The 26,169-nt window shown below is 41.4% G+C and overlaps 1 protein-coding gene across 6 annotated transcripts in view; it reads left to right on the top strand.

The window, feature by feature from the left end:
* Positions 1-14,445: 14,445 nt before the first annotated feature.
* Positions 14,446-26,169, top strand: part of LOC122865712 (A-kinase anchor protein 2) — an 86,455-nt gene continuing 74,731 nt past the window's right edge. For 2 of the 6 annotated variants that reach the window (XM_044174528.1, XM_044174527.1), the window contains exons 1-2: positions 14,446-14,971; positions 24,499-24,550. In XM_044174528.1, the coding sequence (XP_044030463.1) occupies positions 14,928-14,971; positions 24,499-24,550 (96 nt within the window). In that variant the 5' untranslated portion in view covers positions 14,446-14,927. Of the gene's footprint in view, positions 14,972-24,186; positions 24,551-25,978; positions 26,131-26,169 lie in introns of those variants that run through there. The other 4 variants (XM_044174529.1, XM_044174533.1, XM_044174530.1 and 1 more) reach the window with 4 other exon arrangements.

Raw genomic sequence — 26,169 nt, 5'->3', positions numbered from 1 at the left:
CAAAATGATGAACTATTCCTTTAATGGAACTCTTAATGCTACAGCATACAACGATACAGTATAACTCCAACTTTAGGGCAGATTCTGGGAAGTTCGGGGAAGGTCCCCATCAACAAAATGAGGTCCATAAAGAAATATTTCTCACAGGCCTTATCACCCAACTTCAGTGGCTGACCGCACTAATGCTGTTTTGGCTGAATGGGAGTAAATCTCTGCAGCCAGGTTCCAAAATCTTGTGGAAAGCCTTCCTAGAAAAGTGGAGGCAGTTATAGCAGCATATTAATGTCCATGGTTTTGGAATGAGACGTTCAGCAAACACATATGAGTGTAATGTTCAGGTGTCCAAATACTTTCAGCTCATATCATAAAAATCCTGTCAGACTGTTTTAAAAAAAATGTGAAGTTAAAGACAAGTGACGAACATCTTGACTTCAAATATTCCTATGGACTGTCAACAGACATGTTTACCTTTTCCAGTTTATATTAAAAATGTAATCCGCTAGTACTAAAAAGAGGCACTATCCCATTTCATTAGCCCCCAAACCTCCTGGCCTTGCAGGACAGATACTGGTGCTGACCTACAGTCTGTCTGCCTCCAACCCCCGGACTCACCCAGCAGCTGTCTGGCTTAATATGTGGCGTACCGCTGTGTGAACCGACACTAATGCTGACATGAAGCTTTAACGGGATCACAGAGAGAGGAGGGGGTGGGTCGTGGCTGGGAAGAGAAAGGGTGCAGAGGGCAGGATTGATGTGCAAGAGCTGCCGAGAGAGGAGAAGGAGATGTTTAAATGAGTGGGGAAAATCAGAGAGGAGGGGTTAAAGGGGAGTGAAGGGCAGAATTAAGGTGTATTCGACGGGGAAAGGCAGCAGGGAGATGTGTGAGGAGAGTGAGAGGGATGATGGGAAAACACAGAATGGGGACGTTCAGGGAGGATATGGGCTTAAGGAAGAGAGAGAAGGGGGTGCGGGGAGGATTAGTGAGGCAAGACAAAAGCCCAGTGCTGCAGAGGGAGCAGGAGCTTTTCATCTGCATCAGCTATAAATCATCACACCCATTCTGTGGTGTTTTTCTGTCCTGCTTCATTCTGTGTTTATCTGTTTGATCATAAACACAACCGGTGGAAAATCCTCTCTGTTGTTGTTGCCTCTGTTTCTACATCTCTCTCCATTTGTCAGTTTCTTTCCATTTCCCCGGCTCCTTTCTCAGCTTCTCCCCTGTATCTCTGGTTCTCCATCTCCATCTCTTTCTGTGTATTTGAAGACAGTGAAGGGGGATTTCCCCAGAGAAATCCCACAAGACTGAAGCCCTTCAGAGTGCTGCAGTAAAGAAGTTATCTTCTTTTCTTGCAACACAAGACGCAAATAAAATCAAACTGAAAGTTTTGCTTCAGAGCCACGTTAGTGTATAACTAACTTTTCAAACAATTTGTACGGAACTGGAGTATGGAGGCAGAACACAATTAAATCTGACATTTCAAAAGTCTCCTTTAAATTGTCCGCTGGTTGCTGCACTTGAACTACATCCAAACTATGAGGCTATGGATTTGATTCAGGAGAATATGCAGTCTAGCTTCTTTTATTACAGTCCTTGTGGAAGGTGTTTAGTGCTCAGAGTGGGACAGGACCTTCCACTTTCCTTCAAAACAAAAGAAAACAGCACATTTTGTACCATGAATGCCAGTTTTTAGTGCTGATGCAACTGTTACTGAACACATTTAATTACAGATGTAGAGAAAAAAAAATAATTCACACTGAAAAGAAGCAGAAACAGGAGCCCAATCTCATTCATTCTCGGAGTGTTATACAATTTCTGCACAATGAGTGGCCCAGTTTTCATATCTATCAAAATGAGGATGCTGCACATTAAAAGCCAATGACGCAAAGAGATGCTGATGCTTCAATCAGATAGATTTTTGTACTTTCTATGATCATCACAAACAAGTCACCAGGGTTAAAATGCTAATTAAAAGTAAAAGATGACGCCTGCTCACTGAAAACAGTCCACTCAACCCTGTTTTCCTAATGCTGATGATGATCAGACGTCACTTCTTGAGGTGAACAATATGAGCTGAATGGGAGCAGATGTTCTCTGAGAAGCCTGGGAAGCATGAATGGGCATATGATGTTGTTGGAAGAGGACTTTAAATGGTTGCCATGGCAATGCGGATTAAGCTATACACTTTGAGTTATAAAGATAGCAATTGACACACACAAAGAAAAACTTTTTGAGGATTTTCTTTGACTGAATTCATTCCCTAAAATGTAAAACCCAAATCCTAACTCTGCAGTAACCTTCTTTACTTAATATACGCACATCCTATGCTTAACCTAACCTCGGGCAAATTCATCATAATTCTAATCTCATCCATAAACCCGCAGCCTGACCCAAAAATAACTCCTTAAAATGTGAGGAGTGGCAGGATGTCCTCAAAATGCAGATTTCTCTCGGATTGTCCAACCTTGTGAGGACACTGTCCTAATAAGTATGGAAACAGACGCAAACGTGCATAAATATAAACACTGTCACACACTTTAGTGCAATTTCATACACAGGCCATAGGGTGCTCTCTCAGAAACTCTGTACCTTGTGGTTTGACCTAAAGGATGACAGAGGATTACACACACACACACACACACACACACACACACACGCGCGCACACATATACAAACTGTGTACATACATACACATGGCACATACACACCAAGGTGAGTTGGGCTGCTTATTTGTGTGATTAAATCAGTGTTGTAAGGTGGAGGAGGCAGCATTCATCTCCATTAGAGACTCAGAGGGTTGAAAGCTCATGGAAGCACTGTGACTCACACAAACGCAGACAAACGCACACACACACAGGGGACACAGAGAAGCAAACACATTAGTAATGGAGTTTGCTTAGGGCACTGAAGTGTCCAAAAGAGAAATATGAAAATGTGAATATATCCAAATACCCAAATACTTTATATTTTGTGGACTTTGTTTGATTCAATTCTGAATCCTAAGTGCACACAGTGGGCATGAGTCCCACACAGAGGATCTGAACTGTGATTAAAAAAAACTGTCCCCCACACCAAGAATGTAATTTATTTCTGGCAAGAGAAAAAATGTGCTGCCCATGAGGATAAATAATGTAGACTTACATCTGCAGGAGATAAATAATACAACATACAATGTTTTGTTTCTTCCTCTCCTCCCTCTTTAAGCATCTACAACCTTTTCTTCCCTTCCTCTTCTCTCATATTTTGTCACCTCTCCTCTCCTAACAGAGTCTCACAGGCCAGTGAACACAGCACAAGTACAAATGTGAAGCAAATATGACGGCCACCCATCTGTTCATGAATATCTTCCATGCTGTAAGATTCATGTGTCACAGAATAGAACAGAATATCTTTTCATCTTGCATTTTCATTAGCCCTGATGCTAATCCACCCTGCAAAGGTCACTGATGTCTCACTGAAACAACTTTGTCATCATAAATGCAGTGAACTGATAGGAACATAATGATTGATTGCAGCAGTACATTTTTTGTTTTAGATCATACACACATTGAAGCCATGCTGCTGACATCATAAATGTCAACACTAAAGTAATTACATTACTGGAATGTGAGAGGGCTGTAACATAATATGCATGGCTTGAAGTTGATGTTCTGTTGATGCCACTGAAATAACTCGATCCAGACACATTATATATATATATATATATATATATATATATATATATATATATATACATAGGCCTGTATATACTGACTGCATCAGTAGCTAACTTAACACACTCCTTCTCAATGAAATGACGACTTAAGGTGCATTCAGTTACCACCTCACCACCTCCAAGGAGAGGGAGGGCGGATGCCGTTCTTGTGAATGCGGCCATTAATTCCAGCTTGAGTTCACAATGGTTGAACTTGTCCGACTTGCCGCCACCGCTCACGGTGTGACCAAGGCAACAACAGAAACCACTCTGAGGAAAACAATGCAGGAGCTAGTTTTACTGGTATGAGGACCCTGAAATGTACGCCTCTTGAGCAACAGTGAACAAATATACTGTACGTTTGTTTAAAAATCATCATCAGCTTCAAAGTTGGATCATCAGACCAATAAACAATGTTAATAAATATTTGTTAGCTCTACTTTATGTTACAACCTGGTCTATGACGCTATATAATGAGATTAGTAGAGAAGGTACCTGTATAGGTTCTCAAAGGTGGGTATTCAAAATAGAGAAATAGAGAACACGATGGTCACTGGGCTGCAGAATCAGCTGTAGCAGCACACTGTCTGAAAGCACCTTTATTGTGGCTGTGACGTTATTATGCATCAAGATAAATGTGACATCACACTGCCTTCTCTGCTTTGTCTGCATCCTTTAAACATGCTTATAGTCTTCATAAACTGGGATGACTCTCCCGACTACTGGCAGTGTGCAATTGACATCTTACTGTGACATCATCATGAGTAAGTGTCTTCATTTCAGTGATTGTTACACACATAAAACAGATCCATTTTAAAACATCAAAAATCCTTTCATTCATAGTGAAAGCTTTATAATGATCTGTCATCAGTAATACAGCATTAATTCAATTAAAAATAAACCTAGCAAACCTGCGGCCAAGCTAATGTTCTGCCAAGCTTTCTCTGAAATCTCTTTGTTTCTGCACTCCTTTGAAGATGAGCCGTACAGTACAATGGATATTAAATATGTAGGCTTAAAATAAGTGCTCATATTTAACGGACATTGGAAGTAAAGGGAGGCAGAAAAGCAAAGACATTTTCCTTGTCTGTGAGAATGTATGACAACAAGAGAGAAGGAGTGGGAGGTGTAGCCTAAATTAAGGAGAGAGAATCTAAGAAGAAAGGAAAGAGGATGAAAAAAAAATAGATATGAAGGCAGGGGGATCCAGAGACTGAAAAAGGCTCACGCAGGCAGCAAAGCAGCAGTATTATGAAATGTATTATTTTTTGCAGCTGTGAGCCTTGGGCAACAACGTGAATCTATTAGGATACAGGATACAGATTTAGTGATCATTTTACAAAACAGGGTTGTTTAATGAGATTTTGTTTTGTAGCTCCCTTTATGCTACTCAATAAAAAAATATTTATTCTGTAGATCAGTGAATAAATAATAAGTCATAGAAATAATAAGTAATAGAAATGAAAACAATTTTAGATGGTGGAGTACTGAGGATGAATTTAGGAGCCTCACAGCCTGAGGGAAGAAGCTGCTCTGTAGTCTGGTGGTACGACAGCAGATGCTTCTGTATGTCTTACCAGATGGCCGTTTCTGAGCTTTCTTGACCAGAGTGGAGATGTGAGAGGACCATGTCAGGTTCTCTGTGATGCTGATTCCCAGGAACCTAAAACTATTCACCTGCTCCACCTTAGCTAAGTCTAACAACTGAAGAACACACACACAAAGTCAGAGAGAGAAACGGACATATATACACATACATATAGCCTACATTTGTAGCAATGTCCCATACAAACTCACATTGTGAACACATCACCACCACATACATCAAGGCTGCAGCCATCGTCCTACCAATGCCCCTTTGTTTTCAAATCACTTTCCTTGAATGCATTTTCTTTTTTAGTAGAACAAAACATGGAAGTCAGCTGGGAATCGAGCGTTTACCCCTGAGGTTTTCTATAACATTTAGTTTAACCTTTCTTTATGGCTGGTGTGTGGACCGATTACCCTTGCTGGGGCTATAAACACACAAATAAATGTATTCATGCCTTCGAGGATTCCAGCACAGGGACAGTCCTCTACTGTCAGACACACAAAACCACCAATGTAAATCAGCAGGATAATGCATATGTGCATGTTAGCTTACCGTGTGTGTCTGTTTCTTAATAAATTTGACTTGACTTGACTGTGCAGCATGAATGCATTAAACACTCAATGAACATTCCAAACATCAACAACCTGATTATTGCACTCATTTTTGTAATGGATTTGTCCCAAGGTGCCACATGACCTGCAGTTCTGGTCTGCAATTCCTTAAAATTGATTCAAACTGATTCAAAAATCAGTTTTTCCACCTGGTTATACCCACCTCAGTTGGTTTGTCTCATTGCACACGGGCAGCATTAACCCTTGCCGAAATCATAGTCCAATCATAGTTTAGCAACCGTAACTAGCTGCAACAGGCCTGTCAAGCTTTGGATATTCAGTCTTCTGGCACAATATCATGTAAATAGCATAAGATTATTTTATAAGGTTCCTGTTTTAAAACATGCCAGCTGGAAACATTTAAAAGTCCCCTGGAGACAGCATTTTCAACCAACTCATGAAGCTAGCCTTAGCTTAATTAGCTATTTTGCTAGCGCTAAAAAAATATGCTATAGAGACAGTTGTCATTTCAGCAGACAAGAAATGAGAAGCCTGCTTTTGTCTACCTCTGTCAGAAATCAAGGACCCCATTGTTTCAAAAACTACAAAACATTTTAAAACATTATGATTGTAAAATGTCCCACGTGAGAACGGAAAGCTTGACAGGCATAGCAACAATAACTAAGGGGTACGGGGCTTAGTGAACGGTCAATTGTGAGATCCTCCTGAATTATGGGCTCGGCTACAGTTAGACGAGCCACCCTGGGGAGAAATATCTTGGTCTTTTATTACTGGGATCTCATTCTTTCTGTGACAATATTTCAATTTTATGAAGGCCCTTACTTGTGAGAACCCTTATGGATATTATCCATTTCTTAATCCCGCACCGCAACCTTAACCATCACCATCTACATGCCCTGACCCTCAAACAACTCTTTGAAGAAGTGAGGTCAAAAATATTATCACTTTCCAAAAATGTGCTCACTCTCAAGCAACTCACAAAGATAAGTAAAATACAGTAGCACAGAGAGAGAGAGAGAGAGAGAGAGAGAGAGAGAGAGAGAGAGAGAGAGAGAGAGAGAGAGAGAGAGAGACGAGACTGCATTGGTAAAAGCATTCCCAAGCTCTCTCTCTCTTTAAGTGTCCTGCTGGGTCCAGCTATTTTCTCTTCCACAGCACTATTTTAATATTGTCCACACTCACACACACACACACACACACACACACACACACACACACACACACACACACACCTGTGCCCAGGGGAATTATGCCGTTAATTGTGATATTGATGTTGTAGTTGTGGCTGGGTCACACGTTCCAACACACCACATCACATCCCTCATTTGATAAACACCACAACAACACTACTGATGCAGAGGAACCCTACAACTGTGTGTGTGCATGCTCATGTTGGTGTGTGAGATCGTATGCTTGCTTTGTCTTCATGTGAATACATTGTGTGTATGCAGGCATGTGTGTGTGTGTGTGTGTGTGTGTGTGTGCAGGCATGCAGTGGTGTGCTGCTCTCCATTTTAATGGCAATTCCGACAGAGCCTTTCCCATCTCCCCGTCACCATGGCAACCGAGCGGGTAAGCGGCCACGTTTGTCTCGGGGGCCCTGGCCTTCTTTTGCGTGCCACAGCTGCGCGCACACACACACACACACACACACACACACACACACACACGCACACACATACCAGGACACACATACACACCCACACAGAAATCACAATTATAAATACATTAAACCCACAAAACAAATATTTACTCCTCAATGCACACACACACACTCATTGCTACATCCTGTATGCACTCACAGCACTGCCCCTCCACCCTCTGAGCACAGGGTTCTCCCAAAAATTATTCCCACACGCCTCCCCTACCTCCAAACCACTGCTTGGGATTTCCAAGTGAAATGCTGAAAGGGCTTTCCCAACTGTTCCTCCCTTTACAGAAAGCTCTATAATATGTCCCTCTCTCTCCCACGCATATACACACACCAACATCCCAATGCTCTGAACTGAGCTATCAGCATGGTCTTTGTGTGTGTCTGCTGTAGCTGGCCGGCAAGTCAATGGACTGGAATGAAAACACTCTCCTCTCTGATGCTTTATGTATGTAGAAAAATGCTGCTGGACTCTGATGATGACTAATACAACATCGAACAGCACCTCACCCCACCTCAGCCTCGCATAGCCAGGCCCGAGCACACATGGTCAGTTTTCTGCCTTTAGCCTAGAAAACATTGTCAAGAATCGATTGATCCCAACGGCCAGACTCTGGACCAGTGAGCTCTGGAGGGTGGTGTAAATGACCTCGCCATGTCTTGAAACTCTTGAACCATGAGACCAATTATTTAAACTACACATTGTAGATATGCAGTACAATGAAGCCCGATTCTGTAACTGTGGGGCCAATTCCTAGTCTGAAACTTATTCAGAATCTGATTTTGGCAGATAATTTAGGCTTAATTATCTGTTATTAATAAATTAATTTAACAGCTGTTATGATATCACAGTGTGAAAATTGTAAGGAGAAACTAATGACAGCTCAGTGCATTCACCCAAACAGGTTCATGTTGATGCCTCACTTGTCAATCATCTATTCAAAATTATGCTTTTCCTAAGCACATGTCCGTTGTGCCTTTCTAGACTATAACAATGTCACTCACCATCACTCCCCTTAATGTAGGTTCTATGTTTGAGTGCATAATTCACTACAATGTTTGTTGATAGTCTGCAGCTGGATCACATCTTTTTAGATTTGAGTGTGGAGGTTCATTCTGGACCTTGGGAAAACATATCTGACAAACACTTACCAGGAGTCAGTGGACTCCTTGAAAGATCAAGGAGGCCATCCACATCTGATGGCAAAGACGAATCTTGAACAAACACAGGGGATACAATCTGCGGCCGTGGGATATATTCGTAAGCTCTGGAAAATCTAGCAAGTGAACCTTGAGTTAAGATTTTGTTGTATCACCATTCATTCTTAAAGCCTCAAACCAGGACAATTTAAGTTTAATTACTACAGCAATACCAGAGAAGGTGGACCACATTCATGTTGCAGTTGTTGATATTATGGCTTATACAACAGTATACAAAAAAAGTATCTCAACAGACGTGTAGAGTCAACACATACAGCTCAGTTTTCATTCAACTGTAGTTTTTGTGACTTCAACTTTCATCTGTAGGATGATATGGTTCATTTTGGGGTCAAGGGAATCGTCTGGGGTCAATTAAGCCCTTTCAAAATTGTCTGGATAAAGTCTGAAATGCATGGAACTGAAAACATGCCGTTTTGCTTCACTTATGAAAATCTGACATTAAGTAGAGAGGAGGGTTACAGCTGACAATGAAATACTGTGACTTTGACAAACCTCTGAGACCTTTCTTTCACATGATGTCATTTTATCCGATGCTGTTTGTCACTGTACATTTATTTTACATTTTGATGGCAGACTGGGCCTTAAAATCGCAGTAAGATTTACCTGCTGTAGCTGCAGCAGCAAAGAATGTTTTGTTTAATATTTCACTTGTTTTAATAACTTTGCAGCGACAGGAAGGATGTCATCATCCTTCATCATCACCCAAATCCTGCCCAGGATGTTAATGAATTGTTTATCACTGTTGTGGCAAACACACGCATTTGCACAACTGAAGTGGGTCACACACCCTTTGTATCAAAGTTTAGTATATTTGGGCTAAATAGCTTTGTTCACAACAAAAGCCCACATTGGCATTGAGTAGTTTTCCCTTGTGATCAACATAGGGCACAGTTTTTCCTCTATAACTGACTTTCATTGTGAAAGTCATATCAATCTGCCTTCAGCAGAGGGATATGGTGAATATGCAAAACTAATTCAAAAAGTGCTAATTAATCTATTATATATTACACTGCTTTCTTCTCACACTGTACATACATATGTTTCGGACCATATAAAATAAATATAAGTTAATTAATTCAATATAAATAACGAAAAGAGGCATTCTGTGTGGGGTTTTTTATAATTATACTAGAAAATACAGTATAAGCCTGTGTTATTGCTGTCTGACCCTTTCAGATCACAGATTGCACCTTTAAAATGTTATTGCACCATACTGAATGTCTAAGCGCTTTGATAGAGTTGATGATCAATACTAGTGATGCAAGTATTGGGTAAGGTGGTAGAGATTTCTGGCTTTTGCCCCTGAGACTGTTTATTTTGGTACTGTCCCGGTACTGTTTTTCGGAATAAATCTCACTTTCAACTATACATTTCTAACCTTTTACTTTTAATGGCTGAATTTCATACTGAATAAAAAAGAACAGATTAAAAAGCCTAACTTTTTAGTTTTTACAATGGCGGTCCAATAGTACAGTGACACGATTAATTAAATGCCCCTTTTGTTCCCCGTGTAACAAGATGTCAGATATATGCTGCAGTAAAACAGCTTGGAGCGCTTCTGAAATGGGTCAGAGTAAATCCCAGTTGTGGCTCCTGTTGTATCGCTGGTTTATCTAAGCTGACAGACTTTCTGGATCAACAACCAAAACCCACTGGAGCATAAAGCATCACCAACTCACTCTCTGTCTACTTTCCCAAGTGTGTTTGCTTGTCTGTCTGTCTATCTGCCTGCAGTATGTGTCTGAGTGTGCAGGAATCTGACCTGGCAGTATTGTAAAGACACAGCCTGCAAAAGTTTGTGTCTGACACTAATGAAATAGGTGTAACAGAACCTCGCATGTGACGCAGAACTTACCTTGCAAGATATTGAATAAATAGTAGACTAACTGCATTCAGACGTACAACATCAATTTTCAAGACAAAACTGAAGAGATGTGAGCATTATTGCAGGGAGCACAGGTTTAAGAGAGTTTATTGTTTTCAATCACTGTTAAAACTTCTACAATTTAGGTCAATTTCTTTACGATTAGCTGGTGAAAAACTGAAAATAGTGTCCTGCTCCTTATCCTCTCTACTCTCAGTTCACTGCTGCCTCCACTAACATTCCCTTTCCTATACTGTATGAGTTTAGCCACACACATAGGTATGGCATCAGTGAGGGTATGCATCAAAAAACAAGAGGTAAATAAGAAAAATCTTGAAAGCGATCGTGGCAAAAGTTGCAGTGATCTTCCAAAAACCTTAAAAATTTTAAAGTATCATTGGAACATGTTACCTCAACTTTAAAACCTGACAAGCAGTGCCCTCTATTGGATGTCCTCTGGCAGTGCATTATTACCTAATTATTATGCACTGGTACTGCAGACAATGTATACATCATTTGGTAAACATGATCTGCATTATTTCACATGTAAAACATCTTAGAATCCCATCAGAATTACAAAGAAACAGTTGGGTTTTTTTGTTTGGACTCTAATGTAAGTCTACGACCATGAGTAAGTCCATTACCTTTTACCATTTCTGCTTCATAACCTGCATCTTCAGAATACACTTTTATTTCATATCGTTATTTGAGTGTTTTTTTTTAGCTAACAAGAAACAGGAAAGGACAAACAAATAATTCATAAGAAATCATATACATCCAAATTCTGTAAGAATCACCCCCCATATGTTTAATAACTGAATCAATGTAGACATTCAGAGACATTCAGTAAGGCCATTACTTTCGGCCCTATGTCTATTTTGAAACTACCACTAGTAGTGTCAGATATTTTCAAACGGCTTTATAAATCCACAAGATGGCAGTATACTCCATATGTTAAAAAAGGACATCAACCACTACTACCATCATCATACTGAATTACATACTGTGTCTCCAGTCCAATGTGATGTGTAAGTGTAAACATAATTTAATTGTTCTGTTCACAAATTAGCCAAATACATAACTTTAGTTTTTCAAAAGTTACTCAAATCTTTAGAATGTATTTTCAGGCAAAGACTTAATCCTGATCAAGTCAGTTATAAGGATGGCATCATCTCGATTTGTAACTCTATTTCTCAACATCAGAGCAAGAATTCATTTTATTGCCACTTATCTGGGACGATAGAGCACTAATTAAGCTACGCATGATTAGTTGATAGAATCTGCACTTTAATATTGTATGCAACAGCTTGCCTACACTCAGCAATATGATTGACCAAAGACACACTGACAACTCTCATAACACACAGCCGGCAGGGTGGGAGTAAGTGGGTGGGAGTGTGGAGGGTAGAGGGTGCATGTGCGAAGCCCATTTAAGGTCGCTACCTAAACCTGAAGAGTAGCCTTGGAATAACTGGCATACCACACAATATGATAACCGTGGGCTCAGCGTGAAGTGTCAGGAAGGCTAAAGAGAGAGGGGAGGAGGGAGCAGAGAGACGGCAGATAAGTTAGGAAGAAAAGGTCTCTACAAGTGTAAACATCTAAATGTGTGACAGCCAGGAATGTGAAATGTCTTGCCACTTTAACAGATGTGACCTTCACTTTGTGCTTTGAGCCTGGGAATGACATGTTGTTTACTCTATTGCTGGTACAAAACAATAAACACTGAGAAATTCCACTGGTTTTACTGGCCGTCACATTAAATTTATCCTTTTTTCCCATTCTCTCCAGCTCATTTAGCTCCTTCTACTTCTTACACTATGGAGATTCTGTATTTCCATATTTATCCTTCTTTTATCCTATTTCTCATTCTGTACATTTTCAGTCTAATTGCGTTAAGTTTTTGTTTCGACATAAAAAGAATGTCTGATTAATCCAATGCATGTATACATATTTAAAGTGGACCTCTGCTGTGTATTTAATGACCAGGTTGCACTTACACTGATTCATTCCCAGGCTGTTCACATCATGGTTAATCTACTATAGACTGTAAAGAGAAACATGCTCAAGTGTGTGGGACAATAAGTTCTCCACGGGGAAAAATAACGGGGGATGATAGGAGGAAAGAAAAGAGAGAGAGAAAAAGAAGCAAGCAAAGGGAGGAATGTGAAAAGGCATAGAGAAAGTGAGAAAAGAGGGAGGGAAGGGAGGAAAAAAGGAAGCAAACAAAGAGGGAAGGAACAAGGGATTGAAAAAAGCAGGAATAAAGTAAAGAAGCCACCTAGAGAAACAAAGGAATGCCAGAAAGCTAGAAGGAATACATAATAGGAATATAAATGACAAGAATGGAAAGGAGGAACAGGAGAGGGCAGGAAGCGTAGAATGATGAATGGAGGTCTTGCTTTCCCTCTGCCCTCCAGTCAGTGCTGCTGAGTACTCAGCCAGCAGGTTATAGACCTAATAAAAAGTCTGCTGAGCTTCTTGTTTGGACAAATATCTGCGGCAAGCCCCCATAGACTAAACTGTTCTCACCATACCGTACTTACAGCAGCAGCTTGATTTGTGTCTTGTCTAGCATCAGAAGAGAAATTCTGTTTAAAAACTTAGGTGGCATGTCAAGTACCATCAGCCAACTCTGCTGCTCCTTTGATGATTATCTCTGCTGTGCAGTGTATAAATAGCAGTCTTCTAAAATCCTGTCCAACTTTCAGAATATTCACCATCACATTCACATATGTCATTAACCAGCTCAATCTGCAGCCAGGATCATATTACTGTAGATCTGACAGATTATCATATGCATTGCAGTATGTTTGGTTAGGGTCACTGATTTTTATGAGTGTGATTAAGCTGGTGCCCCAGCTTTATGCGATGGGGCACCCGCATGCAGGAAGTCGTGAAGCATTTATGGTGAAACAGTTCCAAACCCTTTAAGATTAAAATTGGGCACTTTATCCACTGGAAGGGAACCCTAGAGTACATTTAATCACATTTTCTTCCACATGGGCCACCGTAGAGGTCAGTTTATCATGTTTTATCAAGCATCCAAGAGGACACATTTGCAGCGTTTTTTGGAGGGGGGGGCAAGTCCACCAGTGATGGTCTCTTCTTCTTAATGGAACTCGGACCTGTCTTATTAAAGATGTTTGATTTTTCTGACTGGACTCAAATCAGTACTGAATGCGACCCTGTAGTTTGATCTGCGTATTGACAGACATCTGACACACACTCATCTTAAACACGCTTCAAGGATTATACTCAGATTTGTCTGAATCCAGTTGTAAAAATCAGGCATGTCTGATATTAACATGACAGCTCCAACTCGTCTGGATCTGGATGCGGAGGATTTGAATCCTAAACTGCAGCCCACTATAAGATAATGTCTCTCCGTGGTGACATACCCTAATTCTCGCAGACAATGAGTGAAGACAGACTTGAAAATCAGTCGGCATGGTCACATCAGTTGTCTCAAACTGTTTACAAAAATCACATATCAGTGTTCCGACTGTGAGGCTTCTTTTACAAACACTGACAAATCCTGATCATTCATCCGTCCATTTTCTGTAAACACTTCGTCCTGTATGGTGTTGCGGGACACTAGAGCCTATATGTGGAAGATATACTCTTTTTTTCCCCTTTTTAACAATGGAGGGGTTTTTTTGAGTATCCTATCTGCCTCTTTAAATGAATCCCTCCTTAGTCTCAAAGGGGAAAGGTTGTTCTCAGGGTAGCAGCCGGAGTGAGCAGGTTGGCCACTCCTTTCATTATACTGTTACTCCCCTAAGGCTCTCTTTCTCTCTATCTCTCTGCAGTCTCTTTGCCATCCTCTGCTCTCCATCCCGCTCTCTCATCTCAGCTATCCTCCTTTCCTCTCTCATCGTCAACTATCACATTCGATCCTGGTCACAGCATCTTTTTACCTCATTCTCTCGCTCTCTCATTGACAGCATCACCTGCACATTTATACATACAAATACAGAAGCGGCCACTCTTTCTCTACATCTCTCTCTCTTTCTCTCTCTCTCTCTCTCTCACACACACACACACACACACACACGCAAGCATGCTCTCCTGCTAGCATTCAGGGCGATGCAGGAGCGGCAGAAGCAGCTGCTCCCACACATTGCGTGACGAATACACACCGAAAAGGCAGGAGAAAAGAAGGAGGAGGAGGAGGAGAAGAAGATTAGGAGGAAGGGAGGGAGGAGGAGGAGAGGAGGAAGAGACAGAAGAGGAGGACACAACTCTGTCAAAAGGACACCGGAGGACAGGAAAAGGAGAGGAGGACGAGGAAGAGGAGAAGGGAAGGAGAGCAGAGGAGACGGGTGTTGCAGCCATGTCAGACGCACCTCTGCAGAGGAACGGCATAGCAACAGCACCGTAAGTAGATGTTCTTTATCTTTGTATTTCTATCTATCTTTCCCTCCATCACTCCTCTCCTTGCCTGCATCCCTCCACCTCTCTCCCCCTCCATCTGACAGGGTTGTCATGGGAACGGGAGCTCTGTCATGGTGAGGCTGCTGCTCAGTCATGACTGGCGAGGAGACACGCGGTACACCGTGTCCTACACTCCTCCCTCTCCTCTCCCTGCCTCTCTTTTCTTCACTCACCCTCACACTCTCTCTGCAAACCTCTCACCTCCCCGCACATCAACCCTTCATGGCTTTACTCTCTTGCTCTATTGTCCTCTCTCTATCATCACTGTCTTCTATGTGTCTTTTTACAAAATCAGTCCTGCACTCCTTATCCCTCATCTTATTCAACCTCTCACTGTTCACTGTTCAACATACAGTATGCGTGAATGTGTGTGTGTGTGTGTGTGTGTGTGTGTGTGTGTGTGTAATGTGGCATGTTTTAGCATAGTCAGTGTGGAGGCTTCAGGCTTGGTCCATCCTCTGTGTGTCAGCACAGTCCGCCATGCTGCAGACCCCTTCTTCCTGTGTGCGATTTGTGTGTCTGTATCTGAAAATGAAAATCTACTTAAAACCACTTGAAACTCATATTTGCATTGATGATTAATACACCGGTATTCCTAAAGTCATAAGATCACAGCAAGACAAATATCAAGCAAACGCCGGCAATGTGTTAAGAATCATGTAACACTGGAAGCTTTTTGGATTGGAAAATGTTGCTGTTCAAATGCTGACTGTCAAGTCTTTGATGAAGTGTCCCACAAGTACTGGAGATGTACAGTATCAGCAGATTTTCAAATCAGACTGACCCATCAGCTGCATTTCCAGGCAAATATTTTTTTCCTTACATATTTACATATAAAACCATAAAAGAAAATGTACGACGAAAATAAGAAAAATACCCCTGTGTTTTACAATAAATGATGCTACGATGTGATCACATTTTCTATCCGTATTGGCCTAAACATAACACTTTGCTCTGAAAAGTTATGAGAGAACACATCTACATTTTTAATGGAGCAAGTAGCAGATCGGGTGTTACATAGTGGGCTTGTTGCTTTAAGAGAAAGTTGCGTTATGGGCTGTTTGTAGCCTTAGCGTTGCTAGGCTAGCAAATTTTCTTCTACAGTGATGCTGTTGGAGTTAGTCAATCCTAAACCTGTTCAGTGAGCCCAGTTTATCCTAGAGTGTTCTGCTGGCTCGTGTCACCGGGGAGAAAATAAACATTAAGAGTGGAAACGAGTGGAAAGTGGTTCGTGGAAAGTCATCTGTTAAGTGACCAAGACGCTACAGACGCTATAGCCAGGCATCACCATCACAGAAAGTTGCGTTAAAAGATGGCAAGCCAGACGCCCCGGCAGCTCACCTGGTAAAGTGTGTACTGTGTATCAAGCCTGAGTCCTTACTACAGGGCCCTGGGTCCGATTCCAGCCCAGGCCTGCATGTCATTCCCTCTCTTTCTCCCTCTCCTCCTGTTTTTCCAGCTATCACAATAAAGCAGAAATGCCAAAAAATAATCTTTAAAAAAAAAAAACTGATAGCGAGCCCCAAAATGCTAACAGTCAGAGAAAATGTTACTGTGGTCCCAGAATTTAGCTCGCCCAAGTGCAGGAGAGCGTCAAACAACATGACGGAAACACCCAATGAAGAACCAGACCACACAAAGGTGAGATCTATGCTTTTTAAAAGGTTTTTCAAACTATATGTCAAACTTTAACAGGAGGGGAAGCTTCAAGGATGAGGATAAATTCGGTAGATTTATCGTAGGGTAAACCTTCCTCATCTCCAATGAAGAGCAGGACAAATACATTAATTTTAAATCTAGACGATGAATGGTGCAGTAAAATGGGAGTGTTACGAAGTCAAAAGCTTTGGAAATCGTCAAACAGCTGAGTCCTCAGGTTATTGGTCTCATTGAGATGAAAGGGAAAGTCTTAAAATTGTGATAATTTTTTGTTGCACCTGAACGTGCTGCGATCAGCTGCTATATGAAGTTGTGTGGAGAGAAGTAGTGACAGTGATACTGTAGTGAGAACAGGAGAGTGGGAGTTGTTCTTTAACATTCAAAGCTTTGTGGGTGTACTGTGTTGTATTCTACTGAAACTACTGTTGGTGGAGAAATCCATATGGCTACCATACAACAAAATGGAATTCAGAAACTTGAAAACCAGAGAGGCTAATGTATATAAGGTAGACGGCATCTGCATCTCCGGGTCTGAAGGGACTTGAGTCATAATAACATGTCACTATGCATCTTAATCTCATGCAGCTAGCTTTCTGCTAAACATCTGTTTGTTGTGGGGGCTTGTGCAACTTAAAGATCTTATTTTTGCAAATTTGGTGCGTGCACATGTATATCACAGATGATACAGTTTGTGCAGTTTGCTATGTCCTTGTGCAGGGTATGTATGTTGTTATTATTATAGTGATCAAACAGCCTGTGCATCTTTGGTTGTAAATTACTAAAACTGAAATGTTCTGTAAGATGTTGCAGGTCAGGGGAAGCTGAGCAGTTAGCTGGTTTTGAGTGATAACTTGTCATACTGCGGCTCACCTACGAGCTGAGATTCTTAATCAGCTGTCGACGGGCAGTTTGAGTGACAGGTTGGGGTGATTTTTGCGTCCTCTATCAGAGCCGCACCCATGAAGCAGGCAGAGAAGGTGCAGTGTGGCGTGAAGCAGACGTGCTTCGCCGGTACATCAATAGTTAATGTTATAATTGGGAAAATGAGACAGTGCTGTCGTGATTCAGTCAGTCTATCCCACCCTATCTCTCCTTAGCTCTGTCTGTTTCATCTCTGTGCTATGGGCTCATTTTTAATCACTATATACTCTGTGTACTCTCTGGGTTGTCCACTGATTCAGCAGAAAGACGAGGTAGTATTTGTGGTCATGTGGAGCGTAGACACCACAATGGCAGATTGGCAGATGGCCCGTGTTGCTATTTATTGCACACTCAGGGAAGTCTTACAGGGAAGAGGCTCTTAATAGTGATGGGATGGATTGAGCATATCCAGTTTTACAAGGTGGCAATTTGAAAATGTCTCTTTGGCTACTGAGAAATGAGCATGTTTCATTATTTTTGGACATTTCATAGACTAAACGATTAATCAATTAAAAACTAAAGCTCACTAGGTCTCCCATGTTCAAGTTCATGTTTATTCATAGAGCACAATTTCATACAAATGCAATTCAAAGTGCTTTACAGAGTGAAAAACAATATTAAATGTTCAAACATGAACACAGATAGATAGACAAAGAACCTTTCCTCAATATCTATGCACAACGGAGTGGAGCTTTGTTTTACTCGAATGATCCATTTCACATAAGTGCTTTTTTTTTACACAGTATGTAAGGTTTTTTTTTCCTTATCCATCTCTACTCCATAAAAATGAAAATACCAGAGCATGAATTGTAAACACTGGATAAGAGGAGACGTGCAAACTACAGAGCAGAAGAAAAATAATGACATTCAGAGAAAGAGGGAGCCGAAAGAACATGCTGAGGTGGTGATAATCAGAGTGTCTGGAGGCCAAGACATCTGCTTCTCATCTACACTGCGTCTGAGGATAAAAAACGATTAAAAGCTGCTTTATATAATTAAAAAAGGTCTTATAAATGCATGCAGACACACATATGCATGCATTTATACAGTATGTATGGACATGCATGTGAATTCTTCTCTCTCAACATAAAATCATTCCTAAGAGAATAAAAGAGAGAAATAAAACAATAGGCTGAACTGACACAGAGGAGGCAGCTCAATTTACTGTTAACCAGTACAAAAGGAGCTAATTCATAGGCTACCTAAACTGCCATTCATACTGTGAGCAACTGGGTTAATAAGTTATTCTATTATCAATTCTTATGATTGTGGGAAACATGAGAGGCTCTGCCTGCATCTACAGTATGCAGCCGTGTTTTTACAGGCACAGTATGGATTGTTCACTGCCTTGGTGTTACTTTTCATGAAGCTGTTTGCAGTAATTGAAATGAAACACTAATTGTCTTCAGAGCTTACCATCAGCTTTGAAGGTTATTAGTGATCCTGTAGTCTTACAGTAAAATAAAAGTGGCTAGAACTGGCTTTGACTGAATTACTGAAATAGAGTCTTATCAGTTAGAAAAAACAGGGAGAGCTGATATCTTATTAGTTGCTGAAAGGCTGTGACTTCCAAAAGTTTAGCCATCACCAACATTTCTTGCCTAGACTGCCTTTTATAAATGCTTACAATTATTTTTTTTTTTTTTTTTTTTTGGGGGTTAAATTTAAGACCATTTTAGCAGTGGACAATAAACATACTTAGCAGTGACAAGGACTGCAGGGCTCAGGGAATTGGTCATTGTAGAGAAAGGGTGCTGAATTGCAGATTGTAAATACTTTTTAATAGTTTTTAGTTAAACTGTCTGTGCAGACAGACAGACAGTGTGACACACAAACACAGCCTGACCTTCCTCAGTGATGTATAAAATATGAATGAGATCACGGTCTGGCACTCCCATAGCCAGAAATATGTCTGTGTGGATTGCTTTTTCTCTCCCCCTCTACTCTCTCTCTCTCTCTCTCTCTCTCTCTCTCTCTCTCTCTCTCTGTGTTTCTCTCTCTCACACACACATACACACACACATATGCAGCAGAGACCAGTCTGTACCACATGTGTGTCTCTCTATCTGTGTGTCATTTTGGGGAGAACTGAAATGTAGGAGTACTAAGCTCAGGAAAGGCAGGCAAAATAGATGGATGCATTAACTTAACATAACACACACACACACAAACACAAACACACATGCACAGTTTTTCTGACTTACTTGAAAGTCCATATTTGCTAATTCCCTCTGCCTCCTACTCACTTGCATGTTGTTATATTTCTGTGTGTGTGTGTGAGTGTGTTTTCCTACCTCTGGTTCCACATCTGGAGGCCATTACCTCTGGGCTGGGATGGGGCGGAGGCGGGGCTGGGCTGGCTGTGCAGTGAGGTCATCGCGTCGTCGTGGCGATGCAGAGGAACAATGATGCTGTTGTCTCCAACGACGACCAACCAACGTAGCTGACGCCAGAATTAAGGGTTTGAAGGGGGAGGGACGTTGGCAGCATTTTAGGGGGCGAGGAGAGAGTTAAAAAGTAGGGGGAGAAAGTGGGCTAGAAAGGAAATTAAAAAAAAATGTTATAAAGAAGTTGAATAATGTTAAATTAAGGAAGTATGATTTGTAATGACAGTAGGCGCAGCCAACATAATTATTAGATTGGTGTAAATCCAGTCAAAGAGACTCTCAGAGAGGCCAGAAGTCTTTGACTGCTGCTGGCTGTAAAGTCAGACAGCTGCAGAGCTGAGCCTGGTTTCCTCACATACACTATATGTTACTAAGACCCCAAACAGGTCAGGGTCTACAACCTGCAAGTGCGCACATTAAAGATGTAGCAGTATGTTTTAATGAGGGCGGTTCCCAGGCTGAAAAAGTACAGTTTTTATTTTAGCATCTTGATAGTGAACCTCTAGTAAGTCTATAGTATGTTAAAATTGTGCTTTAGATTTTATCCAACAGAATACGTAGGGAAAAAAATGAAAACCTTTGATGTAAAGAAACCCCCAGAAAATTAATGATAAAATAAATTCCAGCTCACCATATCCACTACTACTACAACAACCATTAAACCTAACATTCAGTTAGCCAAGCCTGCTATGTACAGACTATACATCAAAACCTCAAATGAAGAAATTCCAATTCCAAATGATATTTTACTCAAACAGATTTTTTTTTTTTGGCCATTTCAGGGCAGCGCAACAAGCTGTAAACACAATATCAACATATTGCCCCTTATAAAGTTGATATGGAGAACAGCAGACATGAAGTGACATTAGCATTGGTTTGAAATTGGGTCTCTTGCTGAATGTAAGCTCAACACTCCCTCTCCTTTAAGCTCTGTTTTGGTCTCCACCAACTCCTGAGGGAAATATCTGGCTCTAAATGCTCCACGTGTTCACCAGCTAGTTGCTAACTTCATCTGTCTGCTGTTGGTGCTGGGCAGGAAGTGGACTGTGGTTAATCAGAGCTTTTTCACTGAAACAGCTGCATCTTGGAAACATAGCTATGATAGCGGTGACAGTGAACCAAAACTGTAAAGTTGTGGGCTGTAAAACCAAAAAAATAAGCTTAAAGATGTTAAAATGCTCCTTTGAGCTAAGTGGAACAGCACACTACGAAACTTTTCACATTACACACACGTCATTTGACCCATTGTTTATAAAAAGAATATTGATTAGTGCTTATTTATCTTATTAGGAAATCAGGAGGCATAAAACAATGTTGTACTAGATAAAGTCATCTTTTGAAAAAAGAAAGAAAGAAGGGAAATTTAGAATAAAATCTGATGTAACTGCACTGAAAAGTGGGCAAATAATCAGGACCTAAACACAACACTCTACACTCTCCTCACAACATTATAAGATAAAGTATCAAAAAGACTGAAAAGTTAGTCTCTAAAAAATAATACTTTTCATATTTTAAAGACTGTGTTACAGTATTACTGTGTTAATTTTTAACTATAGCGAAAAGGAGAAGATGCTCTTTACTGTTGTCGTGCACAAAAGCCTTCCAAACTACAGATAAAAATGTCAGCACCCCTGAACTGATGAATCTACACGAGACTTGTCTTTCTGCATTAGTACACCTTCAAGTCGCCGTAATTGGTTCACTTGACTTTTAACAGCTCCGTAACGCCTCTAAACATCAAACTCCCAGAGAACCTTAAATGTTTAACAGTTCACATGCAAATAAGGAAGCTATAGCTGAGGGCTAAAAAAGTGTCATTTTTGATTTATTCAAGTCTTGCAGCTGCCCAGCAGCTTTGCAGGACAGATACTCTCCAGCTGCAGTTATTTGTTACCCACTTTTCTTGGAGTAATGCAGTGGCTGTTATGTCAGTGTGTGTGTGTGTGTGTGTGTGTGTGTGTGTGTGTGTGTGTGTGTGTGTGTGTGTGTGTGTTACATGCTTCTGTATTCCCTAAAGAGTCAGCCGGGACTGCTGCTGCTGTTTCTCCTTATAAGGACGTCTGCTTGTGGAAGGAGGGATGGAGAAAAAAGAGAGAGAGGAGAATGGGAGGGATGGAGGGAGAGGAGGAACTGTGTGAGGAAGAAATGGGTGGATGGAAGGAGGGACAGGTGGGAGACGGAGCGAAATGGGGGCATGGAAAGAGGGGCTGATGGGAGGAGATGGGAAGTAAGAGGAGGAGAAGGAAGGAAGGGGGTCAGGGGGGACACAAGGAGGGATGGAAAGAGAGAAAGGAAAGGAGGAAGAGAAGGTTGGAGTGGAGTATGAGTTGAAAGGGAAAGAGGACAGAATAAGTAAGGGATGGAGGGCAGAGATTCACCATGGGAGGTCTGTAGGAAAGCAAGATATATGGAGGGATGGATGTAGCAAAGTAGTGGGGAAGAGAGGAAGACAGAAAGGATTGAGGAGGAGAGAGGAGAAAGTGTTGGATATGGGAAAGGAGACATGAATGTCGAAAACAGGGGAGGAGTGCAGCAAAGGAAAGAGAAAACAAGAGGAGGAAACGAGTAAGGGATGTAAGGAAGGATGGAGGGAAAGAACAAAGGAATATAAATGTGGTTGTAGGAAAAGAGTGAGTGAAAGAGATGAGGCATTAAGAAGAATGGTGAAACCCAGGTGAACCTAAAGAGTTAAAATAGGGAGAAAGGAAAATTGGGACACAGGTAACAGTGACCCATTTACACAAACTCTGCTTTTGTCTACGTGTGTGTGTGTGCGTGTGTGTGTGTGTGTGTGTGTGTGTGTGTGTGTTTGTATTTCCAAAGTATACATCAATTCATGGAGTGACACAATTATATATTCTTCCCCCTTTTTTTCTATCCTGTTCCTGTTTTTCTGAAGAAGGAGGCTTCTATTGAAGTCACTTTGAAAGGCGCTGGAATAAATGTATGACCAGAGTGACCAGAAATAGAACCTGAAGAGTCAGCTGTAGGATTGTTTTTGTGTTTGGGCTGCATCACTCCCTCTGGTCTCTCAGAATTTTATTAAAAGATCAGAATATCTTAAAACAAGAGTTGCACATGCTATGTGCAGGTTTGTGGCACTTTGTCTCTCTTCTTAAAGTGGGAGAAATATATTGCATGGCCCCTACCATGAGAAACATATGTGTCAGCTTGTAGTGCAGTAGTGGCCTGTGATTGGTAGTTAGCAGCAACAACAGCCCACAGTAGCATAGCAATAGCTCTTAGCAGCAGCTTTAAACTAAATAACCCATGGGTGAAGGCTGGGATGCTGGGAGGAGTTTGCCTTGTCATAATGCAGTGGCATCAACTGACCAGTGAGTTATGTCCCAAAACATGAAAAAGGTTTATTTTTTAGGTGTAAAGTTGTCATTTTTATTTCCTGTTATTGTCTCAAGATACTTTTGTGTCCAAAACACATGCAGTATTCTGTGTTTCAGAGTTTAGATTAAGTTCTGTGACCGTGGTAAGCAGATTTCAAATTGTGAGCCAATGGAAATTTCAGGCCATGGTGGCTGAATTCATTAGCTTGTATATTAGACCAAAATGTCACTAAGTTACCGCTAAAATCAGTTAAATGAAAAAATCACACTTTGTCTCATGTTTGTTTTAGTGGAATGCTCCTTCAAGCTCAGAACTGAGCAATCACTGTTTGTGATAGGATGGATAAGTGTGTATATTGATTTTCTGGTTTATCTCTGTAATACATAAGCCTAAATAAAACTTAGGAAAAGAAAAAGTAAAGCTTTTGGGCAGAAGATAAAGGGAAAAAATTATTGAAAAACGAATAATTTAGTCCTCAAACTGTTAATGTCCCATTGTCTCGTCTCAGCTTTCAAATATGACAAATTACTCCTCTGCTTCCCTTTTCCTTACTTCTGCAATTTTATTTTGCTCTTCCTTTCTCATTATTTTTTCTCTCCCTCTCACTTCTCACACTCTTCTACCTTCATGCCATCACTTCTGTCTTCCTCCCTTCTCTCTCTCTCTCTCTCTCTCTCTCTCTCTCTCTCTCTCTCTCTCTCAGCTGCTCCTCCCAGCTGTTTAATCACACATGGCTCATGCCTAAAAAAGAGAGGGAGGGAGGGAAGGAGGGGACAAATGGGAGGAGAGACAGAGAGCGCAAAAGAAAGAGTGGGTGATAAAGACAGAGAGAGAGAGAGAGAGAGAGAGAGAGAGAGAGAGAGAGAGAGAGAGAATGCGAGCAGCGGGCTGAGTATGAGGCACATGGCCAGTGAATGAGAGATCTTTGCGTCCTCTCAGTGCGAGCTGCTTCACCCACTGTCTCCTCTCTCTGGTTGGATTACTGCTGAGGAAGGACCTCGTCTGGATACTCCTCCTCCTCTTCTCCTTGTCTTCCCTCTCTCCTCTACTTCCCTCCCCTCTCAGTCTCTGTATCTCTCGCTGAGGGTCTCCGGCTCTCTGTCTTCCCAGATCTCACGTCTCTTTCTCCTTTCACCCCCCTCTCCCCTGCTTCCCCCTCAGGATGTCGTGTGAGGAGGCTCAGCTCCACAAAGAGAGGCTGCAGGCCTTGGCGGTAAGTCAGAGTGTGTTCAAACGGTCTGCTTTTGCTCTGTTTTGTCCCTTGATGTTTCTTTGACCTTCTGTCTGTTTGTTTTGCTGTCTGTTTGTCTGTCAGTGACTTAAAACATGAGGGTTTTCATGGGTTCTCACCATGACTTCATCTCTTTCTGTCATTCACAGTACAATATCTCGCCTAACTGTCTGAGTTCCTGCAACATTAGTTCTGTCTCTCTGCCTTGTCACATTATTCATTCATATTCCATTCACATCAATTCCAACACATGTAGAGGGCGGGAAAAAGTATCCGTCTCTTTGCTCCGTACCAAAGTTTTGAAGAATTCGTATGATATATACACAATAGAGGTGCTAAACATCACGGTGACCCCTTGGCTGAAACTTAAACATGAAGCAGCTGGTCTGACCTTGTGTTTTAGAAGCCAACTACCTATAACATATGAACATATGAAGCTATGCAATACAACTGACATCCAGTGTTGCATGTGTATTTCTGCGTTACACATTCACCTAGTTAGCAAATAGTCATCCACCTTAGTTTCTGTGGTGGAAGGCTAAATGCTAACCAAGGTGACAAAAGCTAAAATAAACATTGTTCTCTGCATGTCAGTTTTTTTGATAATCACAGCTGCATCGGGGAGATTCTGTGTCAGATTGCTTTGTAGTCGTTCAATTAAAAAAGTGAATAAGCTTAATGCGTTGGAAGCCCTACAGCATGACATCAAAACCTCCTACACCCATTTTGGTCACACAAAACAAAGTGATTTTTGTTGCACCCATTGTAATGCTGCCTCACTGGCCTTCTGTCCTGCACTGCTGCTGTGTTTGTCTTGCTGTTCGTGTCAGCTTTCATCTTCTTCCATGTCTTTTTTTGGGGGGGAAACCAAACTCAGAGGAAAGTTGGTGGAAAATCTTCTTTCAGTTTTTTTTTCTTTCTGGCCAGAAGTCTGAGGTTTCTCTAGGTGTGTGTGCTTTCCAAGATAGAAGGTCCTCAGCTGCGAGGTGGTCTAGAACATGTTTCGATACTCACCGTTATGTTTCATGCATCTGTTGAAGTGTTTGGCTCGGTCCTGGTAGGACTTCAGAGCCACAGTTAGACCAGGATTCACTGCCTGGGACTAAATTTGGCGCCAGCGAGGAACCACAGCATACCACACACACTCAAGACGCACAGAGGCACAGGAACACACACGTACACACATTCATACACACAAGTGGGGGAAACAGCGGCAGCAGCAGATGGAGAAGCTATTTTGGCCACGTTGAAACATGGCAGCCATACCAGGCTGCGTGTACTTAAACCAGTCAGGTACTTAGAGTGGAAAGTTCTCACAAGCATTTCTGTTTCTTGCATCATTCTTGCATGTGTATTTGGCAAAATACTGCAAAACCATTGATTATGTTATCATGTAAATGAGTTTTGGTTTGGTGCACCGGGCCAAGAAAAACTGCAGAGTATTCTGGCGGCAGCTGCCGTAAACACTACAGAGAATGCTGAATCTGGACTAATTCTACCCTGAAGTACTGTCAGAGATCCTGCTGCAAGTGCCAAGTGCTTCTACATACGTTTAAAGTAAGGTCAGTTGTTCAATAGAAGTAAATCATTTGAGCCTCTTT

This window comes from Siniperca chuatsi, linkage group LG18 (assembly GCF_020085105.1).
Source record: "Siniperca chuatsi isolate FFG_IHB_CAS linkage group LG18, ASM2008510v1, whole genome shotgun sequence".
Classification (NCBI taxonomy): Eukaryota; Metazoa; Chordata; class Actinopteri; order Centrarchiformes; family Sinipercidae; genus Siniperca; species Siniperca chuatsi.
Note: the sequence above shows the minus strand (reverse complement) of the source record. Positions and strands in the feature narration are given on the sequence as shown.